The sequence below is a fragment of the Poromitra crassiceps genome (assembly GCF_964638095.1).
Source record: "Poromitra crassiceps genome assembly, chromosome: 5".
NCBI classification, from domain to species: Eukaryota; Metazoa; Chordata; class Actinopteri; order Beryciformes; family Melamphaidae; genus Poromitra; species Poromitra crassiceps.
This window is the reverse complement of record NC_139642.1, coordinates 51,362,975-51,379,177: the sequence shown is the minus strand read 5'-3', so window position 1 is coordinate 51,379,177 and position 16,203 is coordinate 51,362,975. Positions and strand designations below refer to the sequence as shown.

At 43.7% G+C, this 16,203-nt stretch overlaps 2 protein-coding genes across 2 annotated transcripts; one reads left to right on the top strand and one right to left on the bottom strand.

Moving 5' to 3' along the window:
• Window positions 1-3,448: 3,448 nt before the first annotated feature.
• On the top strand, window positions 3,449-5,479 carry LOC310776577 (uncharacterized protein; the record flags this gene model as incomplete). The annotated part of the gene is made up of 3 exons (XM_083636755.1): window positions 3,449-3,809; window positions 4,449-4,677; window positions 5,350-5,479. 3 exons carry the CDS (start codon window positions 3,449-3,451, stop codon window positions 5,477-5,479), a joined length of 720 nt encoding a protein of 239 aa, XP_083492881.1.
• A 4,539-nt stretch (window positions 5,480-10,018) lies between these two features.
• On the bottom strand, window positions 10,019-15,853 carry cep57 (centrosomal protein 57). Its single transcript, XM_083636754.1, has 11 exons — window positions 15,753-15,853; window positions 15,015-15,186; window positions 14,420-14,605; window positions 13,356-13,477; window positions 13,101-13,229; window positions 12,839-12,916; window positions 12,590-12,685; window positions 11,664-11,744; window positions 11,320-11,549; window positions 11,015-11,159; window positions 10,019-10,918 (listed from the first exon to the last, which is right to left on the bottom strand). The coding sequence occupies exons 1-11, from the start codon at window positions 15,777-15,779 to the stop codon at window positions 10,727-10,729; spliced, it is 1,458 nt and encodes a 485-aa protein (XP_083492880.1). The 5' UTR covers window positions 15,780-15,853; the 3' UTR covers window positions 10,019-10,726.
• Between the last annotated feature and the right edge of the window lie 350 nt (window positions 15,854-16,203).

Genomic DNA, 16,203 nt, shown 5'->3' with positions numbered 1-16,203 from the left:
TAACAAGTTACAACACTCTTCCCTTCAAATGTCTCTGAAGTGAGATGTGTAACAATAATTTGGATTAAAGTCTTTCATTTTGATAAGTAACCTGAAGTTCATTCTGTCATTCTAAAGTGAAGTTGTCGCCACGTTATTCATAACTAGTGCAGTGCCCGTTCCCCCATGCACCACCCCGTGGGCGCTCCCCCCCCGCACACACACTGTACTCTGTCAGGTCCCCCTAAGCGCAAGTCGATCCAACAAACGGTTCTCGAGATATGCGAAGAAAATACATACAAACAGTCCTGGAATAAGTCCAAATTGCATGCGACACTGCACACCATCGGGGTCCGAGCAGCGCACTCCCCAAGTTCGACGTCGATAGACGAATGGTTCTCAAGATAAACCACTTTTTGTGTGGCCAGTAGGTGGCGCTGTGCCGAAATACACAAAATCCGGTACTGCACTGTGTCAAGTTCCCATCAGTGCACTCCCCAAAGTTGAAGTCGATCGGACGAACGGTTCTCAAGATAAACACCACTTTTTGTGTTGCCAGTAGGTGGCGCTGTGCCGAATTGCACAACATTCTGCACTGTTCTGCACTGTCAGGTTCCCAGCAGCACACTCTCCAAGTTTGAAGTCGATCAGATGAATGGCTATGGAGATAAAGCGCTTTTTGTGTTGCCAGTAGGTGGCGCAATGCCAAATTGCACTGAATTCAGCTCCCTGCACTCCCTTGAGTCCCCCTAAGCGCACTCCCCAAAGTTGAAGTCGATCGGACGAACCGTTCTTGAGATAAACAGCATTTTTTATGTTGCCAGTAGGTGGCGCTATGCCGAATTGCACGAAAACAGGGCACTGCACTGCACAACAGGATGGGGGTTCACGGAAGTGGTGTGGCCCTAGAGCAGTGATACTCAACTTGCGGCCAGTGGGCCAGATGCGGCCCGCGACAGGGTGCAGAGTGGCCCCCCGACCATTTTAGTTTAAAAAACGAAATTAAGTGATATTATCCAAACCCCTTACTAACGCCTACGAGATTATGAGCATGCTTTTGCCTATAATATAAAGCTGGAGGTTTATATTGCATGCTACTGGTACCCCCAGTAGCATGCTGAGATCAGTTTAATCTTCAATATATAGGGTAGTGTTAAAATGCTGTTCAAATTGACAAAGTCAAAGTAGGCCAAAGCACCACATGAATATCTGTAGGCCTACATCAGCAATATGATCATAACAGCCAAATTAATGATTAGCCTGGAGGAAAGAGGAGACAATTTACAATGCGATGGTATAAAAAAACAGGGGGAGGGGTGGCTATAAATGTTAGATGGAGAGTAGTAGTACAAAGTAGTAGTAAAGACAAAAAAGGCCTCAGTAATTAAGGTGCAAAAGATAAAAACAAAATACTGGTAGGGCCTTGTATATTTACGTAATAATGTTAATGCTATTACATTGAGGTAATTATGTGTAACAACAAAACTGTCATTACATTATTGGCTTGAGATTGTATCAGATGATTGGATGTTACACTTATGTGGGCTATTACATAGTTATTACATTGTTGGCCTCGTCTAGCTCTAGCCTATATTCAGCCCTATATAAAGCTTAGTGACCACTCTTAACAGCAAGTAAATCATTTTGTTTGTGTAGTTTTATCTGATTCTGCACTACTACAGGTGGACTCACTCACCGACTGCTCACCACGCAAATCATATCTGGTCTATTGGGTTATTATGACCAATTGCCCATGTGACCACACAATCCCGGCTGTCTCCTTTTTGTGCCTTCATTTGATTTTGTGTGTGATTTTATTATTTATCAAACGATTGTTTTATTTTAATGTGTTCCTCTCCTTAAAGGAACACTCCGCCCATTTTCAACCAGCTTTGTATCATTAGAACATCAGTAGTATATCAGAAAACTGTAAACGGTTTTGAAGTCTGTCATTTAATTTGACAGTTATTGAGTGTTAAAGTGTGGACCAGTGACATACACTAACTCAAATTAATAACTCATTAACTTAAATCAACTCTCAATAACTGTCAAACTATTCATCATTCATCTAGTTTGACAGTTATTGAGAGTTGATTTAAGTTAATGAGTTATTAATTTGAGTTAGTGTGGACCAGTGATGTCACTGGTCCACACTTTAACACTCAATAACTGTCAAATTAAATGACAGACTTCAAAACAGTTTACAGTTTTCTGATAGGCCTATACTACTGATGTTCTAATGATACAAAGCTGGTTGAAAATGGGCAGTGTTCCTTTAAGACTGTCTGTCATGGTCATGACAGTGGGCTAACCTCATGACCTCTGTCTTTATACAGTAACAACATAGCCTATAGGCTATTAAAAAGACATGGACCACTTAGTGCTACTCTCTTGCTCTCTCTCTCTCTCTCTCGCTCTCTCTCTCTCTCTTACTCACTCACTCATTCACTCACTCACTATAAGCAGTTGAAAGGCAAGCACCCATGTATATAGGCTACCTTTCAAATTTTGTCTTTTTTCAAAATCTTCTGTAGGCCTATCACAACCAAGAAGTGTCCTTTTTGCGTTTCCTTCACAGATTTATATTATCTTTTATATAGTACATAGTATGTATTATATCTATATATCTAAACTGCTGCTCGTGAAATGAAATATGCCTACTGCCACACTCCTCGCACTTTAATGCCGCCAGCTGTGAGCGTAACAAAATGAACTTTAAGTGGCTCCTATGCTGAGCCAACACATTGCACCTTAAATGTCTCCCTTGCTCTTACATCAGGTAGCCTACTATGTTGTTGTTATGTTGTTTTTATATTGTTCTCCTTTTAGTAGGCCTACTCAGTTGTTTTTATGATATTTTATGATATGATTTATGATATCCTAGTTGATATATCCACCAGGACCTTGAGTTCGTATTTCGTTCCCTTCCATGTATCATGTTTTGGAATGACAATAAATATCCTTGAACTTGAACTTGAACCTTGAATTTGTCTTTGCTGTGAGCAAATTGAATTGATTGAATTAATTAATATTTTAGGAGGATATTGTAAGCGGAATGGAGTCATGGCGATCATGGTTGGGAGGGTGAATGAACATCTGTGCTGCCAACAACATCTCTGTTATCTGGAGCTAAAATATTAAGTTGCTGCTTGCTTGGTAGCCTAGATGCTGCAGGCCCAAAAAGCTGCCAGAATCACCTGGCCAGCCCAGTTCAGTGAGCCTATAGGCCCGTGGGTCTCCCGCCATTCAAGCTCCTGCGCCGTGCGCATTTCATTTCCGACCCCTGCTTAGTTTTCCTGAAACTGGACCCCGGGCCTCATGAATAAAACATATTGTGTGCCGGTGGCTGATCACCCGAGCCCTTTCAGCTGTATAAGTGGTGAAAGGCGACATAATCTGCCCCCCCCAGAACAAGATCTGGACTGAGATTGAGGCACACACATATCTACACAACGCGCTTGGGACCAGCATGTTAAAACCGCAGCAGCGGAGCGAGTTCCTCGGTCACGAACCCCCGCCGGTGTTCGGGAAGCCGTGGTACTGGCAGCGCAGCAGCGGCACCATGGAGAGCACCCGCAGCCTGGCGCAGGTCATCATGGAGATGCGCGATGAAATCAAGAAGCTGGAGACGGAGAACCGCGCACTGCGAGGGGAGTTTGGCACGGACAACCGCGCTCTGCGGGGGGAGTTTGGGCAGCTGCGGGGGGAGTTTGGGCAGCAGCCGTTCGGGGAAGCGAGCCCGGGCCCGGCGGCGTCAGCGGCGTGGATGGAGGAGAACCCCTACCTGAGAAGAAACGCGTCTGCGCCCGCCCTGGAGGCGCAATACAAGGGTGAGCAAAAGGCTGTGTGGGCCTGCGACACAACAGCACAGGTGGAAGTGGTTATATTATCATAACAGCATGGTCATTAAATTCAGGCCAATCATTTAACTTATTTAGCCTTAGTAGGTTAAAACTGCCGCTGTAATCTTCATCACAACCTGCAGGGGGAATCTTATAGGCCTAAACCACATCTGATTGTTTAATTGAATGGTAATTAATACAATTAAGTAGCCTAAAAGTAGCCTTGTGTCATATTATGAATATTTAACATTAAATATTCACACCGTTGTGTGAATTTTCACATCCCACACAATCCTCTGCATTGGAAAAACACAGAACACATGAGTGGAGGAGCATTTTAGTTGCTTTCCCCCCCCCCTCCAAAAACAGGAACAGAATATCTGAAAGAGGACAAATAAAATATCTTGTATTTATTGTAAGTATACAGGATAATTGCATTAATAGGAAGAGATAGACTGGTTATTAAAATATACATTGTTGAGTTGTCTCCTTTTCTGGTGCCTTCCTCGTCTTTCTAGTTGAATGCTTCCAATCCATCCCTGTCTGTGCACTGTGCAACTGTACTGTCCTGGTTAACAGTATAGCAAGCTGACCATTCCCAAATGTATCATGTTGTTTATTTTTCAGACAACGCTGTCATGACTGTCCGGAGATACTCTATAGGCTCCAACCTGTCTGGGATGACCAGGAGAGAGGGAAGGACAGACAGGACACGCAGGAGCGACTCAGGATGGGGAAGACTACAAGAAGAAGTCCAACATGGGAATGGATCTGCCGTCTTTGGAAATTCGGGCAGAGGAGAAATGGGAAAAGTAACCAACAGGCGTTCTCTACAGGAATACGTACACAAAAATAGGTACAGGCATCTCCCCTTATGTTTGATCACAACTATTTTAAAGTCGCTTTAAAGGCAGCATTCTTGAATAATTAGCTCTAAAGTTAACATGGCAGAGCTTTTAATAAAAGGTTTTAAACACTAGTTATGGCTAGTTTGAATGTAGCCTTCGCCCTTGTCGGTTTGTGTATTATGAGCTGGGCTTGATCTGATATAGCCTCAGAATTTTGATTACCGTACTCATTTGTGCGAGTGTGTGTGTGTTGCTCACTAAATGTTATTGCATCAGTGATGTCACAATGCCTCTGTGTGTGTGTGTGTGTGTGTGTGTGTGTGTGTGTGTGTGTGTGTGACGTGTATGTGTGTGTGTGCCGCATTATGATATCACTGATGACATCATCAGTGTGTGTGTGTGTGTGTGTGACGTCACATCAATGATCAGTCTTGTCACAATGCCTCCTTGTGTGTGTGTGTGTGTGTGTGTGTGTGTGTGTGTGTGTGTGTGTGCGTGTGCGTGCGTGCGCGCCCTTATGACATCATCACTGATGACATCACTGATGACATCACATCATTAGCTAATTAGCCTAATTAACACACCATGAAATCACACCATGAAATCATGTGCTCAGCCACACAGCACTGAGGTTTGTTGGGGCTTTGATGCCTTGTCGTTCTTGTCATTCGATCTTCCAGGGCCAAGGTAAAAACGGTCACATTTCTTCTGCCTGTGGATGACATTTACACCAACCGGCCAGTCCTGACCAAGCACCAGGAGGATCAGAGGACCACTGAGCTGGCGTCCATAACTGAGACCGACTCTTGAGGAAAGTCAGTGACTTTTAAAGACGTGGGAAGAAGTGGCCACAGACCAAACCCTGGACATGAACGGAGCTCCTGTGGCCTATAGCGCACACGGCAAGAAAACAGGTTAGCCTCTTCATCTAGGTCAGTGTCGACTGGGCTCTCATAATGAGCCAAGAGACTGATTTTTATCACACCTGAGCACACAAACACAGACTCTGGTTACAGGTGTTATTTTCATCCGGTCATGGCAATCCAGGCCCGGTCAGCGATGATGAGACACTGGGCTCTCTTGAGCGAGGATCGGGTGTCTGGACTCCTCTCCCTGCCTGGGGTGTTATTTCGGCACACGGCACACACCCGCAGGCGACAACAGCCCTTTTAGGGCCATTTGTGGTCACTGCCTCAGAGCAATATCAGCATCATTACGTATTCATTCTTGTTTTCTTTTCGTGACGTTAACTGAAATAGGGTGGTGAGAGGCCCCCTTATGACATCACTAATGACATCAGCATTGCTTTGAACATGTGACACCTGCTTCTTCATAAAGAGTGAGTTTCTTTTTTTTTATCCGACTGAATCATCTGTAGTCTCTGTTTTCATGTGTGGGAAGGCTCATATTAAAATAAGCCAGCACTATTTTTGAAGGGCTTGCTCAGTTGCTAACTTGCTACTAAGATGGAATTTTAATAAGGTGCCGCCTAACGAGTCAGTGTTGTTGTAAGTGAAGGTTTGTGCAAGATTTATGAATTATTTTGACATCCTCTAAAGCAGTGGTTCTCAATTTTATTCACATGAAGGACCCCTAAACCAGAAAGTGTATAAAACCCATGACCAAAATAGTCATTGTGTTACTTGTGAATTCAATTATAGCGAAAATAAATTACCCCCTTTTTGGCTCGGGACCACCCTGGAACTAGCCTGGGTAAACCCATCCCCCACGTGACCTGCTCTCAGACCTGCTCTCAGTCACTAGGGACTGGGAACTGAGAGAGCAGGTCACGTGGGGGCTGGGTTTACCTAGGCTACCCTGGAACCCCCCCCCCAAGGACCCCTGGGGGTCCCCGGACCCCCATTTGAGAACCACTGCTCTAAGTACTAATTTTCACCATTATTAGCCTTGTCCTTCTCATGATGGGTCAGTCCAATTAACACACATAATCATGGAAAGTGGCCTTAAATAGCAACCATACTCCATTTACGTTTAGATAAGAATAGGTTGGTCGTACATGTCTGTACAATGTGTTCACTGAAAACAAATTAAAAGTGACTAAACTGGATGTTTTCTGCCTTCAGTGCTGCTATGGTTAATTGAGAATCACTGGCAGGCCAATCAAGTTTATTATTTATTAAGTCAGAGATACATACTGGAGAGCAACGAATGCAACATAGCCGCAACATAGTTGGTTCTTAAATGTTTTTACATCAAGGACTGATAAACTCACACAAATTAGACCCACATACGTCCATCTGCAACGATTTTTGCTTTATTACAGAAAGTGTATGAAACCCATGACCAAAATACTTGTACGTTTTGTCATTGTGTTACGGATGGTAGGATAGTAAAATAAAGTATTCCCCTTTTTGCTGGGCACCCCTGCAACCCCCTCAAGGACCCCTGGGGGTCCCCGGACCCCACTTTGAGAACCACTGGCCTATAGCGTTCAGGTTGAACATGTTTGATCTGCTACATGCAAAACATCCATTGTAAAGGCAGGCTGTCATGGTCTGTTTGTTCTAGAATGGGAAAACTGTAACAATGCATGCGTCTGCTACCAGGAATTTTTAGCCAAGCGCATTGTTGGACACTGGAGGAAGTTTGCATTGGATCATGAGCAGGTTTGAGACCATTAAAAAGACTCTCGATGGCTGATTGTTCAGCAGCAATGCCAGACGTTACATAGATATATGGTGTAACTTGTTAGATAAATACTTTCATCGGTCAAACAGACGTTGGGTCAGTCAGCAAGTGATCATCCTTTCTTTGGCTCACAGGACGACACAGAGCCTGGTGGTAAAGGTAAAGTCCCACTGATTGTCACACAATGTGTGAAATTTGTTCTCTGCGCCGCACTCAGGAATCACATGGTGATTTAACCCGCCAATTCCAACCCTTTGATGCTGAGTGCCAAGCAGGGAGGCAAATGGGTCCAATTTTTACAGTCTTTGGTATGACTCGGCCGGGGATCGAACTCACGACCTCCCAGTCTCAGGGCAGACACTCAGACCACAAGGCCACTGAGCTGGGTGCGTTTGTTCTGATGGGGACGGGACGAAGTTCCCGCAGCAGCAGTGATCCTCAGCTGTTTCTCTCAGCGTCATCATCTAATCCAGTCAGTTGTTGCTCCTCATATGTGATTTCTGATTGGCCATCATTTTTCATCTGTATTTCATTGGTATCTCTTTTAATTGACCTATAGAGCTCCGTCCTCTTGACTGGTCATCGGTGTGCAGACTGCCGTAGCTCTCTGAGTGCCGGGGCTTGATAGTCGGGCTGAGGAGGGGATCAGAGATGGGGGATGATGGTGAGGCGTCACTCAGGCTGTCTCCATATTTAATAGGGATCAAGCAAAGATCAATGGAACAAAGAGAATGTGAGTGAGAGGGAGAGAAAGAGTAAGATGAGTCTTGTACAGATAAGGAGACAGGATGTGTTCTTATGTGACAGGAACTGGTGTTTTTGATAACAAGTAGGACAAGGTCATTTTCCTTTTTTTTTTTTTTTTTACAGATTACGAAAAGTGCAGATTGCCAACTTTAAAATGATGTGTCATACATCGAAATCTGAAAATAGTTGAAAAATATATCCTTATTTGAATGTTTGTACTCGTAAAAGCAACATTCAGAAAGAAATTGTCCTGAAAGTTGGTGAACAAGCTTGGTTTGCCGTGAACACGCTTAGTTTTCTAACCTAAACCTGTTGTTTGTTATATTGAGTGTGCTCTTGAAATTCTAAACTTGCATAATATGAAAAGAAAAAATAATTATTTGATCTTGATTCGTGCAATTTCATGGTTGCCGTCTTGTTACTCCTTTCACCTGGCCTTGTCACATATAGCAAGACAATAAGAGACCAATCAATCCCCACAGGAAGTCCATGTTCTGCAGATTAGGATTAGTCAGAGACAGCAACCCGACCTGGTCCCCCTAGTCTAGTCTATGGAGACTTGGCTGGTAGCTCGTCGGTCCATACTGCTGCCCAGAAACAGCTTGAGTGACTGAGAGACCCAGAATCTGCTGCTCGCTGACTCCTAAGTTCCTTTCTAGGAAGCAAGTGGTCATCCTGCTATACTCTATTCAAACTACACTACACTGTCAAACTACATTAGCATTTGAGATACGGACATATAAAGTAGCAGTAGCCGTGAGAGGTCCACAGCAGCAGGTTCCTATATGAGGATTTGAGGGCGATCCGCTTTGATTCACGCCCGAAAGACAGGCATTTTTTGTATGTTGTGTCTGTGGTAATAGGCAACTCAACCATGAGTTTACAATGACATCATTATAACCATAAATGGATATTTTTTTATTCTCATATTATGTAGGCTATCACTAGAATATATTGTTAAATCACAGCTAAACTATAGTTTTGGTGTGATTTGTTGAGCATCAGCAAATCTGCCAGATTGAAATGTCTCAATAATTCAAATAAAGGAATTGATCATTAGGCTACTATTATTCATAGTTTTATCGTTTTATTAAATTTGTCAATATATATATATATATATTTTTTTTTAACGGCAGAAAAAAACATGCCGTGAAAAGGATCAATTTGTTTGTGTTCAGGTCAGTGACACCATCACTAGGGCAAGTCTGTAAGAGGCAGAACGAGCAAGAAGAGCTCACACAGCAGGGGAGGGGAGCACTGCCTGGTGCATAGGGATAGCAGCGCAATGTCACAACGAAAAGCACATAGTCCACCCAGGCTGAATGATTGCTACTGCTCTCTGCTGTTAGCAACTTATGCAACAAAGGCACACACAAAAAACCAGTACAATGGACTTAAATGAAAGTAGAACATAGTTTATTTCGCAAAATGAAAATAAAATAAAATCTGTCACACACACTTACAAGTGTATTTAGCCTTATTCTTTGATCCTTCAGTCAAATTGCACAAGGATGTATCTCAAAATTTCAATTTACACACAGCAATTACAAAAACATACATTAATAAAAAATTACAATATTAATACATGCATGACGTTCATTTAAGATTCACCTAAAAACAACAACATACTTTATTTTGCACAGGATCTCACACATTTGCAGGTATTCATTTAGTTTGACAGTTATCGAGAATTTATTTGAGGTAACTTGTGGACCAGTGATGTCATTCATGCACAAATGACATCACTGGTCCACAACTTAACTCAAATCAACTCTCAACTGTCAAACTAAATGAATACCTGCGAGAAAGTTTTTGGGATATGTGTGAGAGATCATGTGCAAAATAAATCAGCATTGTTTCTCAGTAAAGTTATCCTTTAAGACAAATATTGTGATGTGGCAACAAATAGTTACACTATCAAATATTTTTTTTGTGCATTCCATGACAATTTGTTCTACTGCTTTACTTTAACTCTAAAAATGTCCAGCTTTTCCAGCACACATGGAATCTCTGATCATTATGGATATTTAAGCAGTGGGCTGATAAGCCTCTCACTCCCTCTACTGGTAGAACAGTTAAAAAAACAACAAAGAGTAGAACCAATAATGAGTCCATCTGGGGACGTTTGGGCCATCATGTTTCTTTAACGATGTCAGTAAGCACTAAACCACTCATCCGATACCCTGTCTTTCTTCACACGATCATTCATGAACCCTGGCTGACAGAGACCAACTGTATGGTCTGGTTCACAATGTAGTCTTTTGGATGTGTTACTAACCTATTATTGAACTTTTAAAGGGGAGTTTGATCATAACACTCAGTAACTTATTCTGTAACAGCAGCTTTATTTAGGCTGGTCTCCCAGATTCATGCACCCTGGGTGACAGAGTCTTTTGGATGTGTTGCAGTATTCTCAATATGATAAAATAACTTATTATTGACTAATCAAGTAGAGTTTGGTCATAACACTCAGTGACTTCTTTTGTAACAGCAGCTTTAGTTAGACTGGTCTCCCAGATTCATGCACTGGTCACCTGCCAGTGTTGACGTTAAATAACGTCGAAATAACGGCCATAAAGGGATTGACAGTCCGTTTAACCCTGTTCAGCTGACTGTAGGTAGCACCAACAAGTTGCCATGTTCAAGTTATCCTGTTGAGTTTCAGGTCCGTAAGCAGGCCTTCAGAGCTTTCATGTCCCTCAGAAGCCTCAGATTCTCCTTGCTGCGCTCCCCCGGTTTAAGTTTGACTGCTCCGGCAGAGCGACCTCTAGTGGCCACTGTGGTAGTCACCTTCACCTCATCCCTACTGCTCCGCCTATGATTACCACCGGCTTGTTTCCGCCACTTCTTCATCTAGAGGGGAAAAAGACAGAGAAGGTGAAGGATGGGAGAGATCAAAGAACACAATGTGTTTGTGTTAAACTGGTTGCGTGAATTTTGTTTTCATACCTGTGTGATGTGTTTGTACAGCTTGCTAATCTGCTCTCCTTTCCTCTCCATGTTCAGCAGCAGCTGCTTCTGGTCCCTCTGGATTTCTTTTCTCTCCTGCTCTGACACACTGACCTCCACCTGCCTCAGCAACTCATCCTGCTCCCTGTAACACAGATGTGCGCACACAAGCACGCAAAATAAAGTTCAACACGCATTCAAGTATTCATCAATGTCATCAAAGTCACGTTGAATCTACTTCAGATGCAACTGCACACACGGGCGCGTGCACACACACACACACACACACACACACACACACTCACAGGCTCATGAGTCGGAGCTCCTCCTTTAGTGCTTGCAGCAGCTCTGATAGCTCCTCCCCACTGGTGGAGGACGAGGAAGAGGAACTGTGCGAGCGGCTGTGATTGGCTTCCTCGGAGCTGCTGGGGTTGTGAGAGAGGACCCGGCTGTTGCAGAGCTGGGGCTGGTGCTGCTTCAGGAGAGACAACACTGACTGGACGTTGGCATTGACGGAGTGGCTGCAGCCGACTGACTGAAGGCCAGGGAGAAGAGTAAGACAGAGTAAGGGAGGTGCAGTGTTAAAGGCTACATACTACATAATGCCAACTAAAAACACACAAAGCATGTACAGTATGTCCATATTTACCATTCCTGCTACAAAAGGTACATCTCCGAGGTTCAGCCTGTAGTGTGGCTGTGCGTGGGAAGACGGCTGCGGTAAAGGATGCTGGAAAGGAAAGATCACAAAAAATCTGTAGGCTGCACAGTAAAATGCAATATTGGTCATAAAAAAACACATTTTTACACTAAAAAACATTGATAAGAACAGTAAGACATGGAGTATAGAAAGAAAGACAATAGTGTTTTCATCCATTTCGTACCATTTTTATCATTAAAATGTATCCTAAATAATACCCAATTTAAATTCCTCTCTGCCCAATTCTGTATGACATGACTAGATGTAGTAACACTTAGCACGATGGACGATGGCATCGACCATCGTTGATGGACCGACCCCCATCGACCCTGAGCCTTCTACATTGGACCATCGTAATTATCTGTTCGAATTAAAATTTTGCAGATTTAATAATAAAAAAGCCAACTCCACTCAATCGCGACGCATGGGCGGCATTAAACAAGCGTACCCTATCCCCAGTTTAGAGAACCGGTAGAGGAGGGGGAGGGGAGGATAAGGAGAAGTCGTTTGTGGTGTTGTGAAAATGTTTAAGACAAAGAAGAAACTTCACGTTCTTTCCTGTCTTCAGCCCAATGGCCCGATGGTCGCTCAGCTGTCCTGTTGTAAACATGAATGTGCGTTGCAGCGGCACAGCCAAACGGCACCGCAACGACTTCATAAATCATGAATTAATCCCCCTGTCAATGGCGATGCCATCGTCTATCGTGATGTTTCACTGTAGAACCATCGTGATGGCTATTTGGGTGACATCGCACAACCCTAGTAACACTCATGCTAGTTCAAACGTGAACTTAAGAAGGTTCAGACAGAAAGAAACAGCCTCAGTGCGCTAAAACAGTAATGAAGCCACTGAACACTCCAGGGAAGGTCTTTACCTTTGAAGCGGATCTTTTGCCTTTGGACTGTCTCCTGGCTGGGCGGGGTGACATGGACTGGAGCAGGATCTTATTGGCCTCCAAACCCGTCTGTAACTGAGGAGAGCAGAACACAGAAATGTACTAAACCGTTTACATTCAGTCATTTAGCAGATGCTCTTATCCAGAGCAACTTACAGCAAGTAAAACAACAGGATAAGCTTCCCGTCATTTGTAACCTAAACTGCCAGTGAGTGAGTGACTACCTACCAGGTTGACTTTGTCCCGGACCAGTTTTCTCTGGTGCCCCTCCTCCTGTAGTTTCATCTCCAACTCACGGATCTTCATCTGAGACACAGACACACACACACTTTAGTATCTTTGTGTTCACATTTAGACAAGAATCCTTGAACACAAACAATAATAGTTGCACAAAATCCCAGAACACATTAACCGTCACATCAGTTGTAAAGGTCAGAACGGATTCTTAAACAGTTTCTCTATTTGAGGTTTGTCTTTGCGTAGGCTATACCTCAGCGTTGCTCTGCGTGTGTGTGAGCCTGAGGTACTCCTGCTCCAGTCGCTCAAGCTTCTCCAACTGGGCATGCTCAGACACAGGGTCAAGCTCTTGGTCAGCTGACTTGCCGGTCTCCATGGAAACCTGAGAGTGTTGAGAACAATGAACACAATACATTTTCATTTTAAACATGAAATCCTTGTGTGAGTGTTGTTTTAGCATCGTTAGAGTCATAGCTTTCGACAGCACAAACTGTGACACTGTGCTAACCTGCTGTTTGAGCAGGCTAGTCCTGTCTGCCTTGGCATGGCGCACCATCCTCTTCATGTGCTCGAGCTGTCTTTCCAGCTGCACACAGCGAGACTCTGCAGCAGCTAGCTGGGTGATCAACACTGTGAAAGAGAATGAATGATACAATGAGATAGAGGAAATATCAACAAATATGCAGAGAAAGGGACAAGGGCAGATATAATTTTGTAAAAAGCTAGTCTCAACGCCAGACTCATGAGAGATCTTACCGCTGATACAGTACATTAGCTAATGCTAAGTACGTTATTGCAGGTTGCAATTCTCTCTCTGGATCTGGGACACTTCTAGCTCCAAACCAATAGTCTGGGCACGCTTTACACATACATTGGGGGCGTAAACCAAGGAAACTGGAAACAAGTGCGCCAAAAAAATCTTCTTTGTTGCCGTTAGCTTGACGCGGCGAGGTTACGTTAGCTAGAGCCTGATAAAAAAATCTTCTGTATTGGCTTAAAATATGTGATAATGTGAATCCGCGATGTTTCTACAAGAACTTGTTCAAAAACTTTGTTCAGTACGTCCATCTTTTGTTTTGTTGTTTGATTTTCTTATTCTGTTTCCGCTGCTTGTTTCCTGTCTAGGGCGGGCTCTAGGCCGGAAACAGGCCGAGTGACAAAATCCCTTGTAAACGGAGACTAGGCTCTTTCTCCCCGAGAAGAGCCTGGTGACGCGAGGTTACTCCAAACTGGTGTCGGAAACCAGGCCAGTGATTGGTTCCCCTGAAATCCTAGGGCCACCAATCAGTAACAACTTAGCAATCGGGGACACCCACCCCAACTGACCGTTGACTTTTGAAAACAAACCATTGGTGCGACGACCTGTCACTCATAAAAAAAAAAAAAAACGTTTTTTATGCCCTTAAAACAGCAGCCGTGGCTGCAAAGTGGCACAGACTCTATTATGCAGTATGCGGAACGCAGCAATTCAATGTGATATTTGAGTCTTGGGAGAGACTAGTAAAAAGCCAACTTTAAAGTTAGTGCACCTCTGTAGGACGTTATGTGTCATTACACCCTCTCCGCACTCACCTTGGTTGCAGTTGGAATGGTCACTTGTCTCTCTCCCTGTGTCTCTCAGAGTGTTTGTGTCCAAGAAGCTTGTGAATTTTTCACTCTGCAGCTGTGTGTGTGATGTGTCTTTCCACATAGTGCGCGCTTTCTCCAACTCCAACCTCCTGATCTTCTCCTGGAGGTTCCTCAGGGCAGAGAAGATTTCTACACATGCACAAGCACACACACACACACACACACACACCATTATGATACCTTTATGTGATGTACGATTAGATGTAAGAATGATTAGATAATTAGATTAGATTGTAAGAATAAATGCATAGAGGGATGTATAGATGCATCGTTGGGGCATATGGAATAGTGTCAGAAGAATATGGGATTTGGAGGCTGGGGAAGATGAATGGAAAGGGGACCTTAGGGGATAGAATGAGTAGATGTCAGAACACAGCTCAGACATTTGAGTACTGTGGTATCATGTTGCGCATGCTGTAACCATGGAGCTCTGATACAGCACAATACGTGGATGGAAAGTGTGTGTGTGTGTGTGTGTGTGTGTGTGTGTGTGTGTGGTGAAACAACACACACACACAGAGATGCAGCACACCGTTACCTGCACTGCTGGTCTCTGGGAAGGCCTTGCTGGGTAGCGATGACAGTCGACATGTGTGGAGTGTGTGATGCATGAGTGTGTTGATGAAGGGACGGTGAGCAGGATAGTCTTTGTAAGATGGCAGTGACAGGCTGCTAGATACCATTCCACTGGGTGGTGGTGGACACAGCTCCTGTAACGTAGAAAACCATGGCTAAATGTTGAACAACCTCCACAATATCCTACTCACACACTAACACTAAACAGGACATCTCTCTCTCTCTCTCTCTGCACATTCACATGCACTTCAAAAACAAGACACCACCACAAAGGGCAGTTTGGTCACCACTGACCATCATCATATTCTATCATCAGCACTGCAGCTGCAGCAACCAGCAAATGTAGTAAATCATCATGACAAATTAACGTTAACGTTAGCCTAAAAAGCATTACAGCATGAATCAATTGTTAAAATATCAGGTGACAGTGAGGTAAAACTTCAACACACAGCTGTGGGTGACAGCTAACGTTAACGTCAGGTCTTCGTGGAATCTAACTTTTTTTTTTTTTACCTTTATTTATACAGGGGGAGTCTCACTGAGAGCAATGCTCTCTTTTTCAGGAGTGCCCTGTTCACATTCACACACACACAACTTGGCCAACATCACAGAATGCACAGGTTTTATTTTTGCTTTTTCTAACTTATTGTACTAGTAAACTAGTATAAGCTACAATTTAATACTGACGACGTTTACGTACCTTCTCCCGCGTAGCAGCAGTCTCCATCTCCAGTGAAATCCAGCCTAGCCTAGCTGGTATGAACTTAATATGCGAGTATAAAAATAACTACTTAATTCGCTACGTACTACTAGCAATTGGCAAGCGCCGTTCACTGGTAACGTTAATATCAACGAGTTGTGAAAGAGTTGTCAGCTAAACAAGCTTGGGTATCCCGTTCTGTGTGCACTTTTGGCGTTATTTTCCAATAATATCAGCTGCTGCGACTCTTCCTTCCTCCTCACTCGGCGTGTGTGTGTGTGTGTTTAACGCAGATAATTTTAAACATAACCGACACCTCAACTTCCAGATATCATTGGTCACTCACTTCCTGTATCATCTGTTTCGCCACTGCCACGCCCCTTAGGAGACTGGTCAGCCAATGAAGTTTCATACCATTAGCAGACAGCCAATCACAAGCTGATAGCCACGC

What these genes read in the sequence shown, in the direction of transcription:
- cep57 (XM_083636754.1), bottom strand. Translation starts at nt 15,779, where the DNA reads ATGGAGACTGCTGCTACGCGGGAGAAG. An exon ending in CTAGCCTGCTCAAACAGCAG is followed by an intron (nt 13,230 to 13,355) that starts GTTAGCACAGTG and finishes CAACACTCTCAG; the next exon opens with GTTTCCATGGAGACCGGCAA. An exon ending in ACACGCAGAGCAACGCTGAG is followed by an intron (nt 12,917 to 13,100) that starts GTATAGCCTACG and finishes TCTGTGTCTCAG; the next exon opens with ATGAAGATCCGTGAGTTGGA.